The sequence below is a fragment of the Ochotona princeps genome, chromosome 17, assembly GCF_030435755.1.
Source record: "Ochotona princeps isolate mOchPri1 chromosome 17, mOchPri1.hap1, whole genome shotgun sequence".
In the NCBI taxonomy this organism is placed as follows: Eukaryota; Metazoa; Chordata; class Mammalia; order Lagomorpha; family Ochotonidae; genus Ochotona; species Ochotona princeps.
The window spans coordinates 13,068,896-13,085,702 of record NC_080848.1 but is presented as its reverse complement, the minus strand read 5'-3'; the positions used below and the strand labels follow the sequence as shown (position 1 = coordinate 13,085,702).

The 16,807-nt window shown below is 43.7% G+C and overlaps 1 protein-coding gene across 1 annotated transcript; it reads right to left on the bottom strand.

Moving 5' to 3' along the window:
- Positions 1-293: 293 nt before the first annotated feature.
- LOC131482352 (leucine-rich repeat-containing protein 37A3-like) lies at positions 294-16,523 on the bottom strand. The gene is made up of 10 exons (XM_058675800.1): positions 16,501-16,523; positions 15,618-15,689; positions 14,671-14,742; positions 12,230-12,301; positions 11,633-11,713; positions 10,424-10,495; positions 9,753-9,827; positions 3,529-3,647; positions 463-1,325; positions 294-356 (listed from the first exon to the last, which is right to left on the bottom strand). The coding sequence occupies exons 1-10, from the start codon at positions 16,521-16,523 to the stop codon at positions 294-296; spliced, it is 1,512 nt and encodes a 503-aa protein (XP_058531783.1).
- Positions 16,524-16,807: the final 284 nt, after the last annotated feature.

The following is a 16,807-nucleotide window of genomic DNA, read 5'->3' as shown; positions in this document are numbered from 1 at the left end:
TGATTCGATCATTTCCGCATCACTCTGGCCTCCCGGGCTCTCGCTGATGTAGTTCTCTTCTTCCCATCGGTCTGTGTCCCTTTCCGCCTTGGCCGCCGTTACTGGCTGCTGCTCACTGAGGAGCTTCATGAGGAGGCCCGTGCTGGAGATGAGCTTGGCGCAGGACAGCTGCACCTTGGGGTCCACACAGTCCGTTTTCAGAGTACTGATTACGTGTGACAAGAACTTTCTCACATCAGGGGGAGATTGTTCTCGCACGGCCACGCTGTGCATCAAAGTATTTTGTAAGTCATTTACTGCAGCAAGGCTGGCTTTAAGAACGTCTTCGGCAGGAGGTATTGGAAGAGCCTTCGCTTCTGGAGAAAGAATATCCTGAGAACTCGGGTCTCCAGAAGAGAGAGAAGGCTCTCGGGGGAGTGAATCTATGAGACTTTGTAGGGCAAGGAACGGAGGCCTCTTTACAGAGAGGGACTTTGCAAGGGGTGCAGCAGATGGTCTGCCCACGATGTGCCTCTTCAGGGAAGAGGCGGCCCTGGCATTGTGCTCCTCTGGGAGTGGGGGCTCTGGGAGGAAGGAGTGGGCCACCAGGTGCCAGGGCCTCTGGGCCACATGAAGCTCCTCCTGCTCCTTGGCTCCTGAACTTCCCAGCTCGCCTTGCATGGTGCCCTCCACAAGGGGGTGCGCGTTCTCTCTCCTCCTGATCGCCTCCCGCTGCTGCCTTTTCCTCAGGCCCTTTGACCCCTTGATGACATTTTTCTGTCTGTGTAATCTTTGCCTTGTGCTTGGGGTGAGCGCCAGGCTGATCTGCTGTGATCGGGTCCTTTCTAACTTCCTTAGGAAGAATCGTCGTTTCCCTCTGATATCTAACGGAGGCTGCATCAGCATGGCAGCTTTTTGTGTGTCTTTAACCTCATCCATTTTTTGTTGAACTTTGGAGCTTATCAAATTTTCTAGAAAGTGGATCTTTCTCAATTTACGTTTATTTGCTTTCACAGAGAAGTCTTCTAGATTGTTTTTCAAGTGTTTCACTGACCGATCATCTTGAGGACTTGCAAAAAGCAACCTGACGTAGGGTAGTAACACTGACTCTACGTCTTCTAGATTGCTGCCTGAGAAATAACGCAGTATGTAATTTAGTGCACTGATAACGTCACCTTTTTCATTCAAGTCTAGCTGCTCATTTGTAGAGTCTAGAATGTCAAGTGTATGTTTTTCTGAATTATCCGTCTCTGAAGTAATAATTAATTTGGTGCTAGTGTTCCTCTTCCGGGCTTGCAGTATCTTCAGGAATTCTGCTTTGGGATTCTCTGTCGATGGTTCTGGTACTGTCAGAGAGGAAGAGAATGCTTTCGTTAACAGGAAATTGCATGTCAGTGTACAGTCATAGATCCCTAGCAGTTTAGGCTCGGAGTCACCACCATTTGGTTACCACATAGGAAGAAAAAATAACCCAAGCTTAAGTCTATGACATGGCAGCAACAGAAAAGAAGAAAAAAGTGATTTTTTAAAAAGAGTGTCCTCAGAGGAGTACCGAGTATGAAAAGCAGTCACTGTTTAGGATTGTTCCTTGGCTCCCCAGTGGTCAACTGCCCAGCACCCAGTAAAAGCCCAAGGCTGGGAGACGATCTCTGTGCAGCTGCCCAGTGTGGAAGTGCCCGCCTCACGGGCACATGCTGCACCATCCTGCCTCAGACACCCAGGGAGCACAAGGCTTCCTCTGACTCCCTCTCCAGCAACCTTGTCTTCTGGCTGCTGTCAACAGGTGACCATGGCCAAATGCATTCACATGAGGGGAGCGAAGGCACAGATGCTAAAACAGGAGCCTGCTCCTCATTGGATGTGTCCTTTTCCATCGAGGCAATGGTTACTTGGTCCCTGCTCAATGTTTCCTAGCCCTTATCACAGAAGGTTCCTCATACAGAAAACCACCACATCCACCCTGGTTCTTTCAATCTGGGCAGGTCTGGGATGTAGGTGGAGTGATGTGTAGGTTGCTAGGTGGTATGCATGCACAGATTGTTCTGTGAGCTCTCTGGGGTGGTAGCAGTGTCTGGGTAAATGTTGCTCAGTGCCCTAAAATGCAAAAGGGAAAGACGCTGGAGCCCTGGAGTGGTAGCCTAGTGGCTAAAGTCCTCACCCAGTATGTACCAGGATCCCACATGGGCACCAGCTCATATCCCAGGTGTTCCACTTCTCCTTTCGCTCCCTGCTTGTTGCCTGGGAAAGTAATCAGGGATAGTCCAAACCCTTGGGACCCTGTAACCATGTGGGAGACTGGAAGACACTCATGGCTCCTGGCTTCAGATCAACTCAGTTCTGGCCAGGGCTTCCACTTGGGGAGTGATCCAGTGGACAGAAATTTTTTTTCTCTCTGTCTCCCTTTCTCGCAGTAAATCTGAGTTTCCAATAAAAATAAGTAAATCTTTTAAAAAAGGGGGAAACAAGCCGCTTTTGCAAATGCCGGTTTTGCTTTCATTTCTAGTATTTCCAGCTTGACTTGGGGATGTCTTCAAGCTTCCAAGTGCAGGAAGGTCAAGTGTGCTGTTGTGTGGCTGGGCTTCTGTCCCAGACCCTGCCGTGCCAGTGAGAGCAGGAGGTGAGCATCACGAGAAAGAAGGAACATGAGTGCGTGGAGAGTCAACGGTGGGCAGAAGACCGGGTGTCTGGCTTCACCCCTTCATGCCTCCGTCTTGTGTCTCCTCTCTGTGAAAGCCCATTAAATTGTTTGTTCTGCCCCCTCTTGGAGAGAAGGGGTTACCAGGTGGACAAGTGTTCTGGACAATAAACAACACTGTTTGTCAGCCAGTAGTGCGCTAAAGTCCTGGATCCTGACAGAGAGGTATATTCAAGCTCTAGGGAGAGTAAAGCAGTCTTGTCTGGAATCCCAACATTAGTGGGACTTCCAGTTAGTTGGTGGAGTTTAGTTACTTACTTAGTGGCACTTCACATATCCAGAAAACCACAGCAAAGCCCCTGGGTGACTGCCCAGTGAGCAGTCTGAGCCTCGGAGCAGGTTCAGAGCTGGGCTGTCTACAGTGGAACGGCATTCCGCTCCATCAGAGGAGCCAGGCGGCCATGCCTGGCTTGGCACCACAAACTCCCAGGCTCAGAATCAAGTAGTGTCACTTGTACTCTTTTCCACAATTGCAAAAACAAGCCAAACAACAATGTTCTGCACCTGTTCTCTAGGGCAGAGGCACTGGAGGCCTGCTGTGTATAAAAGCAGGCTACAGGCTGTGGTGCAGTGCCCAAATGAGTGCTCATGGAAGCAAAGCACCAAGCTGAGAGCACGGTGCACCGTGTGGCCCTCAGCGTTAATTCCTTCCTGGGATTCTTTACGCACAAGGAACAGTTAGAGCATCAAATTTCCTATCAGTCACTGGGAGCCTGATGTTCATTGACAGAGTAGTTCAGAAATTGAGAGTTTTACTCTGAATAAATGAACTAAAAATAATTACATTATAACTTTAAGCATTTATCTCTAATTTACAAAGAAGAAATCAAAATCGCCAGGCATCTCAGACTCACCACAAGATAGAGGGTTTGTCAGACATTCATTGCGACAATGCAGCTTGACTATCTTGCAGACAGTCTCAATGTCCTTTTTAAATTGGCAGAGGCAGCAGGCCATGTGGCTAGGTAAGATCCTGTTAGAGGGAAACACAGAGAATTCAGCTAATAATTAAGGGATTACCTGAGTAGGTCAAGAGGCAGGCCAAGGCTGTGAAAAAAGAAATCTTGAGATGTGGCGTCAGACTATGTGGCTGGGAACCCGATGACCAAGTGCTGCTCTTAAATGCTGCAAATATGGGGAGGAGGCAGAGGTGCCCAACAGAAAGGCAAACAAGGCAGTGGGTGTGGTATGCTCGGGATAAAGGTGACAGGGGCTGGAAGTGAGTGCCACTAGTCAGCACTGTCACTCAGGAGCATCTCCCCCCAGCTCACAAGTCTCACTCTGGGATAATGTCAGACTTGTGAGAAGGAGTCAGAGCCCACAGCCTAGGGAGTGCCTTTCTCATCTGCTGTTGGAAGGATCTAATATTAGAAATTACTCTAACTGCAGAAAAGACTGACTCTAGCAATTGTTGGGAGAAAGATACAGAGTAAAAGGATCTCACAATCAAGGTTGGGGTCTACAAAAAGTTTGCCAGGGGTAGGCGTTTGGCCCAATGGTGAATATGTTGCTTGGCAAGCCACAGTCCATGAACCTGGGTTTGAATCCTGTCTCCCCTTCCACCAGTGAATTCCCTGGGAGGTGTCAGGTAAAGCTTAATAAACACCCAGAAGTAGAATAGCTGGAACATATGGTAGGTCTTAAAGTTTTTATGATACTCCAAAACTAATTTGATTAAAAGCTTTTCTTGAGACATATTTTAAAAAATTATTTGAAAGGTGGAGAGAAAAACAGAGACAGGAATGTTCCATCAGCTGGTTCACTCCAAATATCTACCAGAGTCAGGGCTGGGCCAGACTAACATCGGGAACCCAGAACTCAACTTGAGTCTCCCGCATAGGAGGCAAGAACCCAAGAACTTGGGCCATCAGCTACTGCCTCCCAGGGTGCACATTAGCAGGAAGCCAGAGTTGGAAATGAATCCAGCACTTGAATTCAATCACTTTGATGTGCAGTATGCGTGTCCCAGGTGGTGGCTTACTGCTGCTCTTGTAACAGCTTCATTTGTGATAGCCAAAACTAGAAAGAACCCAAGTGTCCGTCGACAGATGAGTGGATAGATGATACTGAGTTCACACAATGAGATGCTGTTCCACCAGAAAAAGAAATGAGCGATTGCTACAGACAACAGTGTGTCTTAATCATATTACGTAAATAAAGATGATGAGAAAGAGTGCATAGTGTTTAATTCCATTCATATAAAATTCTAGAAAATGCATTGTATAGTAACAGAAAGATGCTGAGACTTACACAGGCACGGGGGAGAGCAAGAGTGATGGAACAGAAGGATTCCAGAGAGATAAGGACCTGTTGATGTGGTACATTTGGAGTTGGGTGATGGCTTCATTGTATAGACATATATCTATACCTTATTTATGGTCTCAATTATGCTTCATCTCTGGCATTATTGTGAAACTGAAGGAAGAAGGAAGGGAGGGCGGGAAGAAGAGAGTAAGGAAGGGAAGAAGACAGGCTACTCCAAATCTACGGGACAGGTATATGGACAACCATTATATTCTGTCCGTAAGTTTGAATTTGTAAAAATATTTACTTGAGGGTGCTGCTGAGTGTGTGAAAAGACAGGGACAGAATTAAGCAGAAGAGAGGCAGGAAGCGCAGAATTGCAGGAAAAGATGTCCGAAGCTCCGTGAAGTTGGTGAAACCGAGGCAACTTTCACACAGGCAAGAGAGAACCTGGAAGAACTCTCAGGACGGCAACCTGCAGCCTGAGCTTGTGGAGACGGATACCAGGATACCATCCGGGACAGGCAGGAGGGACTCAGTAAAAACCTGGTGAGTCGATGCAGGGAAGACACCAGCAGGAGCCTTGGCCTGCCCATAAGAGACAGAGGGAGTCAGGACGACTCTCAGATCAGGATACTGGTGGGATTAAAAAAAATGGCCCAATGAGAAAACTATAGGCACAGATATGAGCAGTCTCTCCCAGAGAAGGGAACGCCTTTGGGGAAAGGGTAGTTGGGAAGTGAAGGGTGAGGGTCGGAGACACAGTTGGCAAGGTTTCTCAGACTTGGGCCACCCAGAGGGATGCCAGAGTCCCCCAAAATGGAGATGCGGGAGCCCCCAGGGTTAGAGGTTTCTCTCAGTGACCCAGCAGCATAAGAGCAGACTCCAAAAGTACTTGAGAGTAGGTTAGTGCCATACCAACACCCAGCAGACCGCAGAACCCAGCGGTGGAGGTACAAATTCCAGGGCAAACCAAAGCCACATAACCCCCTGCCGTCGCTTGCCCATTGGAGGTGAGGAAAGGCGTGATGCACCCCAGAGTGCGGAGATCCCAGCCACTGACTGTAAACTGGGTAGCAGAGGCTGGGTCATTTCCACTCTCGGCAACTGCACAGCGGGCAGAGGCTGTGAAGGCCCCGGGCAGCAGGGAGCTTGCACACAGAACTGGAATTGGCAGGCTTTTGGTTGCAAAGCTCCACACAAATGATGAGGAGAGTGAAAGCACCGATCGCCCACAAGGTGGCAGCAGCTGACAAACATCCTAGTTACCTGGCCGGCTGAGAGGCCTCACAACCCACAGGGCAGCTGACAGATACAGTGCTCCCAGAAACCCCCAAAGCACATCAGAGCTAAAATCGCAAAATGACAAGAAGGCACAAAGCAATGGGAAGAAATACCAGAAAAACTATTCAGATGAAAGAGCCAGTACTCCCCTCAAAAATGACCAAAAAATAATCTGCCTCAGAGTTGCAACAAGAAGACATTGATAAGGAATATTAAAAAAATGAACATGAAACTCTTCATAGACAGTGAGAAGTGTTGGGAAGAGCTCAAAGAATTCAAAAGTAACATTATCACAGAAATTAAACACGTACAAAATGAAATTTCGGAACTGAAAAATATGGTAGCAAGCTTGACAATAGAATCAATGCTGCAGAGGAAAGAATTTCAGACATTAGAAGGTAACCAAAATGAGATACACAACAGAGAAGAAAATGAAATACCTGGGAATAAACTTAACAAAGGATGTGGAAGATCTCCATGAGGAAAACTACAAAACGTTAAGAGAAGAAATAGAAGACTTCAAAAAAGTGGAGAAAAATACCATGTTCCTGGATGGGCAGAGTCAACATCATCAAAATGTCCACACTTCCAAAAGGAAAATATGCATTCAACACGATTCCAATCAAAATACCAAGAAATTTCTTCACAGAGCTGGAAAAGATGATACAAAGGCTCATTTGGAAACACAAAAAACCATGAATAGCCAGAACCATCCTGAAGAATAAGAGCCTAGCGGGAGGGATCACAATCCCAGATCTTTGGACATACTATAGGGCGGTAGTTATCAAAACAGCCTGGTACTGGTACAGAAACAGAGAGGTAGATCAATGGAGAACAGGAAATCCAGAAGGGAAGCCACATATGCACAACTATCTAATCTTCAACAAGAAAACAGAAAACAATCTGGGAAAAAGGAAGGGCTCTTCAACAGATGCTGTTGGCACGACTAGTAATAGTCTGCAAGACCCACACCTTTCTCCACACACAAAGATCAACTCTAAATGGATAAAATCTAAATCTACACCCAGAAACCATCAAACTTTTGGAAGAAAAAGTTGGAAATACTCTACAAGATATAGGTATATGCACTGACTTCCTAGAAAAATCATCCAAAGCAAAGGAAGCCAAGACCAAAATAAACAAATGGGACCTACATTAAGCTAAGAAGCTTCTGCACAGCAAAGGAAACAATCAACAAAGTAAAAAGGCAACCAACAGAATGGGAGAAGATCTTTGCACGTTACACAGGAGACAAAGGGCTACTTTCCTGAATATACAAAGGACTCCAGAACAATAATACAAACACACCAGTCAAGAAATGGGCAGGGGAAATGGGCAGACACCTTTACAAAGGAACAAATTCAAATGGCTAACAGACACATGAAGAAATGCTCAAGCTCTCTGACAATAGGGGAAATTCAAATTAAAAACAACACCACTTAACACCAGAAAGAATTGCCCACATGCAGAAAACTACCAACACCACCTGCTTGCAAGGTTGAGGAGAAAAAGCAACCCTGCTTCCACTGCTGGTAGGAATGCAGGCTGGTGCAGCCACTGTGGAAGTCAGTATGGAGAACACTTAGGCAATTAAAAATCCACCTACCATATGACCCAGCAATACCACTACTACTAGGAATATATACAAAAGACTTGTTACATGAGAAAGCAACACACACACCAATGTTCATTGCAGTGCAATCTACTATTGCAAGAACATGGAAACAACCGAAATGCCCATTAACAGTGGACTGGATAAAAAAAACTGTGGTTCATCTACACTATGCAATACTACTTGGGTATTAAAAAAAATGAAATACAATATTTTGTGGACAAATGGGCCAAACTAGAGACCATTATGCTAAGGGAAATGAGTCAATCTTAAAATGTCAGGTATCATATATTTGCTCTAATATAATATGATGTCAAATCTAGGGATATTATATGTCAATCTTACTCTATGTCACTTCATACTTACCTGTACCTTGTGTAATAAGATCTTCACTCAATCTTAGCCAAAAGGTGGAGAAGCGATTGTGTAATAACATCTTGTGATGTAATTCATTAATCAAACATCCATAAGAGACCGATTATTTATAATTAAAAAAATACAATGGTAAAAATATTCACTTGAAAAGTAGAGTGTTGGAGACACACACACACATACCACAAGAGAGAGAGAGGAAGAGAGTTAATCTTCCATCCTTGGATGGGGCTGGGCCAGGCTGAAGCCAGGAGCCAAGAGCTCCATCTGATCTCCTACCCCTGGCACTTTGGTCTTCTTCTGTTGCCTTCCCAATCACATGAATAGAAAACTGGGTTAGAAGCAGAGAAGCCAAGATTCAAACCAGCACTCCTAAGCTGCTGTGCCACAACCCTGGGCCCCATGTAGGTTTGAATTTTCTCACCACAAAATCTTGCAGTGAAAGATAGCCAAACTGATTGTCTTATGAGTCGAGGCTTCCTGCAGGTAGTTTCAGGGAGAGAACAGCAGTCTCTAACCGCTGTGCCACACTGCCCACTCACTACAAAATAAATTGAAATGGAAACACACAGATTGCAACCAGAAGTGGAGCAATCATGACTCCCATACCCTGCTGGTGACAATGCAAACAGCACTGTCATTTTAGGAAACTGTTGAACAGTTTCTTAAGGAGGAAAAAATGCAGTTAGTAGTTGCTGCAGCGATCCTAGCCTTGTGTTTATCCCCTAAGAAGGGAAAACATGTTTAGACAAAGGTCTGCCTAGGAGTGCTCTTAACAGCTTTATTCATCATTGCAAAAATTGAGAAAGTCCAGATATGCAAACTGATGAGTGACTAAAACAAACTGGCCTATCCACACAACTGGGATATTACTCAGTCACAGCACTGCTGCTGGAGCCAACACCAGGGTAATAGCAAAATCTCACAAAGATTGTGCTCAGTTAAACGAGTCCAATGCTAAAGCCTACCACTGACGAGGGCCTATCACAACGGCTCAATTGCCTACTTCACCTCCTTCAAGCACCAGTTTCTCTATGGCTGCCACTTCATGTCCTGGCTGCTCCACTTCCCATCCATCTCCCTGTTTACAGCCTGGGAAGACAACAGAGGATGGCCCCAAATCTTGGGATCCTGCACCCACATGGGAGACTCAGAAGAAGCTCCTGGCTCCTGTCTTCAGATCGGCTCAGTTTTGATCATTGTAGCCACTTCAGGAGTGAACCATTGAATAGATTTTTGTCTCTCCCTCTCTGTATATCTGCTATTAAATAAAAATAAATCTTGCTAACATTAAAAAAAACTCAGTAATGTTGAAAAGGCAAAAGCAACAGGTGTCTGGGTTGGAAAGGGTTGACTGCAAAGGGTTCAGAGGGCCCTTTTTGGCATGTCAGAAGCAATCTATAGTAGGAATTTAGTGGTGATTTTATAATGACACATATGATGAAATTTATCACACTGCATACTTAAAACTTTTATGATGTGCAAATTATTCCTGAATAAGTCTGATGTAAGAAAGCAATTAAATCTTCAAAATGACAAAAACATAACCCTAAGAGAGTAACTTACAGTTTTCCCAGTTCGCGAGTCTTCATGAGGATGTTCTCAACTGTGCTCATGGACACCTGCGTTCTTCCGAGGTCTCTGAGGGAGAAAGCCCAAACATTCATGATGTGAGCCCCAAGAAGAAGTTCTGTCCTTAAAAAGATGATTTCAAGGAACAAAATCTAATAAAATAAAATTGAAATGAAATGAAAAACTCACTCAGATTTTTAAAAAAGTACAAAGAGTATTTTAAGAGCATGTGGTTGCATTAACTTGTGGCTACTCTGTAAAACAAGGCAGCTTGAGAGTTTGTCAAGGCAGATCCTTCCAAGAAATTCTCATTGAAGAAATTTAAGTTACTCTGCACTGTCAAGTCAGTGACCTTGGCACTGAAGGACAGAACCTGCACCGTTGTTGTTGTTTTTTTACCATTATCTTCCTTTTCATTTGCCTATTTCACTCCTTGGTTACTTAATATCTTTTCATCTGCTTTGTATTTCGACATGTATCTGAATATGCTCTTCCACACTGTCTCTCTGCTGGGGCTGTTTTACACATTGTACAGCTTAATCCAGGAGCCCAGTTCAACTTAAAATTGCAACTTTTTAGCCTCAATGCAAAACAAATTTTTATCAAAGTAAAAACAAGGAGTATAAATCACTCCATGATTCATGAGGTTTATTTTTCATACTTACACATGTTTTAATGCTGGCAAATTAAAAAGATAGGAATCTTCAACAGTTGTCAATGGATTCTGATCAAGATTTCTGAAAAATGCAATGAGATTAAAATTGTACACCTCTTCTCTATGTACAAACATGTGCAAAAGCTTATATACATATACATATATATGAGAGAGAATTTGTAAATTAAAAAAAAAATTTTATGGGCCTGCCCAGTAGCCTGGTAACTGAAGTCCTTGGTTTGATCATGCTGGGATCCCCCCATACAGACACTGGTTCTAATCCTGGCAGCCCTGCTTCCCATCCGGCTCCATGCTTGTGGCCTGAGAGGGCAGTGAAGGATGGCCAAGGCTTGGGACCCTGCACCACCTGAATGGAGGGAGGGAGGAGGCCATACAGCCTGATCTGCAACAATGGCTGGTCCACTTACTCCCAGCATATCTTAAGCCCCTCCCTCGAGTGCAAATGGAACTGTGAAATCATGAAGCACAGGACAGGTGGCTATCTTGTCCAAGGTCAGGCTTGGAAGAAAATCTCCATCTCGAATCTCAATTCCCCAGGCCGTGGACTATCACAGAATTGTTAAACTGGGAGGGAATAAAACTGCAACATTTCATTCAAGTGTGCCCAGGATGCAAACAAAATCAGGCTAGAGCAATGCTTTCCTATTATTGTTCACACCACAGCTTAACATAACCACCACCTTGGCTTACTTCAAAAGTTCCCTTGCCCACAGATGGTCCATAACTTCACAGATAAATACTTGTCAAAACACAGCATGAGCTGGGTGACTGTGCTGAATTTTCAGTTGTTCTTTCTGCTTTATCACTTAGAAGAAAATGATCCTGAGAAAGCACCAGCACCTCGGCTCCCCACACTGAGCGGCAAACCCAGTTAGATTCGGGGTGGAATCTCAAGGAGCATTTGGGAATCAGAGCAGCACTGTGGGGACTCTGGTAGCAGTGCTAACTGGAGTACTATTTGCTTGATGTGCTCTCTTGCCCAAGGCCAAGATCAGCATGAGGAAAAGCAGAGCATGTCAGCTGTCACACAAAGTCCTGAGCCTCAATGCACCTTGGTGTCCTCATTTTAAAAAAAAAGAGTGGAAATTAAGCCATACTTTGCAGAGTTTGTACATGACTTACACTCAGCTAACGATAACTATATGGATTTTACATATACACAGCTCTTTAATATGCGTTTATCTTGTATTTCACTTACACCACGTGCAAAAAATGCATTCCATGCCACGCCTGAAATGTGCCCAAACTCACTTCTGTGAGTAAATTGCAGCCAAGATTTCTGTAAAAAGACACAAATTAAGAAGAAAGTTACTCTTTTAGAACATTCATCGTTCAGCAGTGATCCTAATTTGTACAGGTGAAACATCTCCTCCACACACTAAAGACTTCCCAGTTGGAAGACTCTGGCTTCTGACTCAACACGTTCCCATTTGCACCTGTGGAGCGTGAGGTGCACCAAACCACACGCCACAAACACTTGTGCTCAGTGATCTTCATATCCTCTCTCTAGAACAAGTTTCACAACTTGAGCACTTTAGATGCTTTGGGCTGAGTGATTCTTGCTTGTGGAGGTCTGTCCTGTACATGGCAGTTGTTCTAGAACAACTCATGGCAGGTGGTTTTGCAGCACTCTGACCTTGGCCCAAAATATCTCCGGAGACCAGAAAAAATTGCTATATAATTCTAGCGAATTTCCTACAAGTAGAATTATAATGATGTTGCAAAATATGAGTGACTACCAAGGGGGGTTACAATTAAGACTTACTCTAATTCCAAAGATGACATTATAACTTACACAGACTTCAAAAAGGGAAGTGATTCAAATGTACGTCTTTCAATAAATTGTATTTTATTACAGGATAAATCCCTAGGAAAAGAAAAAAGAAAATGTCTATTAGATCTCTAGTGAGTAGGAAGGAACAGAATTTGCATTTCTTAATGTTGAATATGCAGTTTTTGTCTAAACTACACCTTTGGACATCTGTTTGAGCATTCCAGAGCTCCTAATCAAACTTATAACCTCTCCTAGCAGTCTCACCTTCAGGGTCTTTATAAATAAAATATACAGCATGGCTATAGCCCTTGATAAGACTCTGAAGGGAAAATTTCCTGGCAGCAAGAGATATGATCAGATGACCTTTGGGTAGTCTCATCAAATTCAAGATAATGAGATCAAAGTTTGCATCTCTATCTGTAATTTCTAATAATCAGATGAATATTCTACTTTTATATCTTCCTGGTGTGGTTCTCTTTTTGGAACTAGTTCAGTTCCAGAATAAATCAGAGAACCTTTCAAATCATTTGAAGGGAAGTTACTCCTCAGAGGAACTCATAATTTTGAATTAATTCAGAATTATATTATCATTAGTAGGAATTCTTTTCTGATTTCACACTGTCTTGACATTGCATAAAAGTAGATTTGTTTCAGTTGCACAGTGGCAGCAGAACAGAAAACAACATGGAGATGGATTCTTGTTGGAAAACACTCACTTGTGACCATAGTTACATGGATCCCAGCTTGCCTCACTCCTCACCCACATGGCTGCCACCTGCCCACTGTGGCTGTCTCCATCTCTAGTCTCTCTTCTGGAACTCTCCAGAAGTGATTCTCAAACACTGGCTTCACCTAGGCACTGAAGATGCAAATTCTCAGCCCGGATCTAGACCTCAGTCAGGAACTCAGCGGGGCTGGGGGTGGTAGAGACAGAACCTAGCCCTGCAAACCCCTGGATGATGTTGATGCAGGCTCAGTTTTGCTGTAGAGTGCTGCCAGGAACATGTGGCTCTCCTGGCTGGTGACTTTTTCCATGACAGTCAAAGCCCTGGAGGCTGTGGCCCAACACTCCTTATGGCTTTCCTCCGTGGATTCCACAGGTACTCTTGGCATTCCTCAGACACTCTCCTGTGTTTTGCCTTTCTCTCACTTTCCTTCTGCAATCTGAGGGTATTGCCCATGTGTCCTTCCAATGATGCCCAGTGGCTCTACACAGTGTCCTTCCAATGATGCCCTGTTTAACCAGTATCACTCTAGCTACAGCCCCCGATCCAACTTGGAGTCTCTTTTCCCTTTTCTCTTCTCCAGAAACAATTTACACATCATGTCTGTGCCCTTTTCTTGTTCACATTGTTACCCTTGCCTCTCCAGTTCCTTCAAAGCATAAACACCTTGAAAGCATGGACTTGGCCTTGCTCATGTGCACTGCTCACCATGTTTCCACCTGGCTCGTGGAAACAAAGCAAACTCAGATACTTAGGAAATAAAGGAATAGCTAAGGAGTGACTGAATGGAAAGAGGAACAAGTTACTAGTTTTTTTTTCTTTTAAATTTTTTTCTGAATCACTAGTTTTTAAGGACTGTGGTTGCATTACTCCACGACCCTCTGCAGTGTGTTGTCATCGACCTCCTGTTTGTTGGATCATGCTTGATTTCTGTGCTTGTTTCCCCTGCGACCTTGCAGCTCCTAGGAGGGTAGGAAGCCTGCCTTACACATTTCAGAGCCTCAAACTAGACAAAGTGTTTAGCATTCTCTTTCAGCTGTAAACATTGATGGCATTTTAAAAAGTGATGACACTATAGATGCTGACAGAGAATAACTAGCTTGCAAAGGACTTCCTACTAAACCAAGGAAGGGCCTATTGTGCTGGACAGTTATTATCTCTTCTGTTTTTCTCCAGATCGGGTCTATAAGGTTTGAGAGTCCAGAAGAAAAAGATGGAAGCAATTGTCCCCTTCAGGCCTAGAGAGCTTGGTCATTCAAAGGATTATTGTTAGTGTCAGATAAGGCTGTTTCTATCCACTGTCCTTCAGCTGTATACATTGGAAAGAAGAATATATTTCCTACAGAGTATCAATAATTGGCCTAATAAAGATGAACGGCATTTGGAGCCCATTGTGGTATAGTAGGTAAAACAGCCCTGCCGTGCCAACATCCCATATGGGCCCTGGTTTGAGTTCACTGCTCCACTTCCCATCTACGTTCCTGTTATATGCCTGGAAAGGCAGTGGAAGATGGCCAAATCCTTGGCACTCCTCCCCCTGACCAACCCCCTCCAAAAACCCAGCTGTTATGCTTGAAGAATACAAAATGAATAGTATGGATTCAATGCATGAGACCCTATACATACTTACAGAATTGTTATTTTCATACTAGAGGAAACTAGAGATTATTTAAACACCTTATTCATTTTATAGAAAACAACTAAAATCTCAGAAATAAATGTGCTTAACTAACTTACAAGTGCTTCAGGGATAGCAGGCCTTCAAATGAATCCTTATGTAATTCAGTCAAATAATTTTCGCTGAGAATCCTGAATCAAAATGAAGAATAACAACAATTTTTATTCAGGAATAACTCTGATGTAGAGGAAACCTCAGTAGGGTGCCACTAAATGCAGGTTAGATCTTTCTCCCTTTCTCTGTAACTCTGAATTTCAAGTAAAACAAATACATCTTTTTTTTTTTCAAAAGCCCACATATCACACTAGTTTTCCTGTATCTAAATTCTGTACAGAAAAACATCAGAGAAGGTCTGGAGCGATGTATATCACAGTCACAGAAGTTTACCTCAGGGATGGAATGTTACACTACAACAAGATTTTTACTGTATCAGTTTTTAGTCTCTTAAGAACATAATCATGGAGCCCAGCATGAAAGCTCAATTGCTAAATCCTCACCTTGCAAGAGCTGGATCCAATGTGGGCACCAGTGCATGTGCCGGCTGCTCCACTTTCCATCCAGCTCCCTACCTTAGGGCCTGGAAGAGCAGTAGAAGATGGCCTAAAGCCTTAGGACCCTGAACCCATAAGAGAGAGCCAGAAGAGGCTCTTGGCTCCTGGTTTCACCTTGGCTGAGCTCTGTCTGTTGAGGCCACTTCGGAAGTGAGCCAACAGATACAGGATCTTTCTGTCTCTCCTCTTTGTAAGAATAATCTGTCCAACAAAAGCAAAGAAATCTTAAAATAAAAAAATAATACAATCATGTGTTACTTACAAGATGAAAAATAAACTTCAGTGGTCTCATTGCAAATAGTGTGTTTTAGAACTGTAATAAGTAGAGGTTGATTTGTTAACATGAAGGGGTAAATACCTTTTCTGAGACATTCTGACCTCTAAATACTGGACCAAAGAGTTTAAGATGCAGTTACTTTTTGTTTTGTATCCATATTTAGAGAGAATATACTCACAGAGTCTCAACCCAGCGATATGCTTTCCATACATTTTTGTCAATGTAGGATATAGCGTTTCCTTGGAGATTTCTGTAAAGAAGCACAGTTCATATCCTTGAATAGATAGGAACACAATGAACAGAACAAGGAAAAACAATCATAGCAACTTCATGGGGATATCGAATATGGCTATTACTACCAGTTTTCTAGTTTCTAGAGCTTCACCTGGGGCAGGCACAATTACGAAAGAACATGGGGCCCTGGCACAAACGTTGCGGTGTCACTTCAGAAGCTTAACTTCCTGTTGGTGCAATCTCGTTGATAGATAATGCCAATCAGTTGCATTTGAGGGACATACTGTCTCCAAAATTCCCTAGGTGTCTAAACTGACTCCTTTTGCAAATCAGTAAGAAAATAATTCAACTGAGAACAAGGGACCAATTTATCTTTATCAGTAAGTAAGAATAGAGAAACTCCAACATACAGTAATTTTAACACTTTGGCCAAGTACCTTCTACTGAAATTATTCTACCTACGTGAATGGACATGGACAATGAAAAATCAGATGGACTAATGTGTTGACATGAATGGGTCACTGGCAATATCCATGGTGAGGGATGGAAAACACAAATGACTGAGCCAGGAGCAAAACATCACCTCCCTCAGGGGAAAAGTGCAAAGGAGAGAAACTGAGAGGAGGGACACATATCGCGATGGGAACGGGAGTGTCTTATGGATAATAGAGAGGATAGGATGATAAAGGGTGTAGAGGTGCAGATTGATATTTTTCTCTATGTTCCATGACCCTTTGGCAAAGTGAGAATGTACCCATGAATGATGCACGTTCCAAAGCAGTCTAAAATACTGTGAGTTTCAAGTCTGGGTAACTTGGAGTCTTTACCTGTGCGTCTGTCTGCACTCCATCATCAACAGTGCACCTGCATGGCTTATGTACACGGTTGTACCTCTGTGTTCTTCTGCCTGGTGGACATTTCACTTAACCAGAAGGCTTTGCTCTATGTTCATGAAGTATTAAAATGAAGCATTATATGAAGTTCAGAAAGTATTAAAATGAAGTATAATACATGAAGTATTAAAACTGAACACACCTAGGGCCCGGTGGCGTGGCCTAGCAGCTAAAGTAGTCCTCGCCTTGAACGCACCAGGATCCCATATGGTGGGATCCCATTGCTTGTGGCCTGAGAAAG

Excerpts from the sequence above, each read along its gene's own strand:
- LOC131482352 (XM_058675800.1), bottom strand. The coding sequence starts at position 16,523 with ATGGAGTGCAGACAGACGCACAG. Across the intron at positions 12,302-14,670 it reads CTGCTATCCCTGAAGCACTT|GGATTTATCCTGTAATAAAA; the intron begins GTAAGTTAGTTA and ends TTCTTTTCCTAG. Across the intron at positions 357-462 it reads CCCTTGCAAAGTCCCTCTCT|AAGCGAAGGCTCTTCCAATA; the intron begins GTAAAGAGGCCT and ends TTCTTTCTCCAG.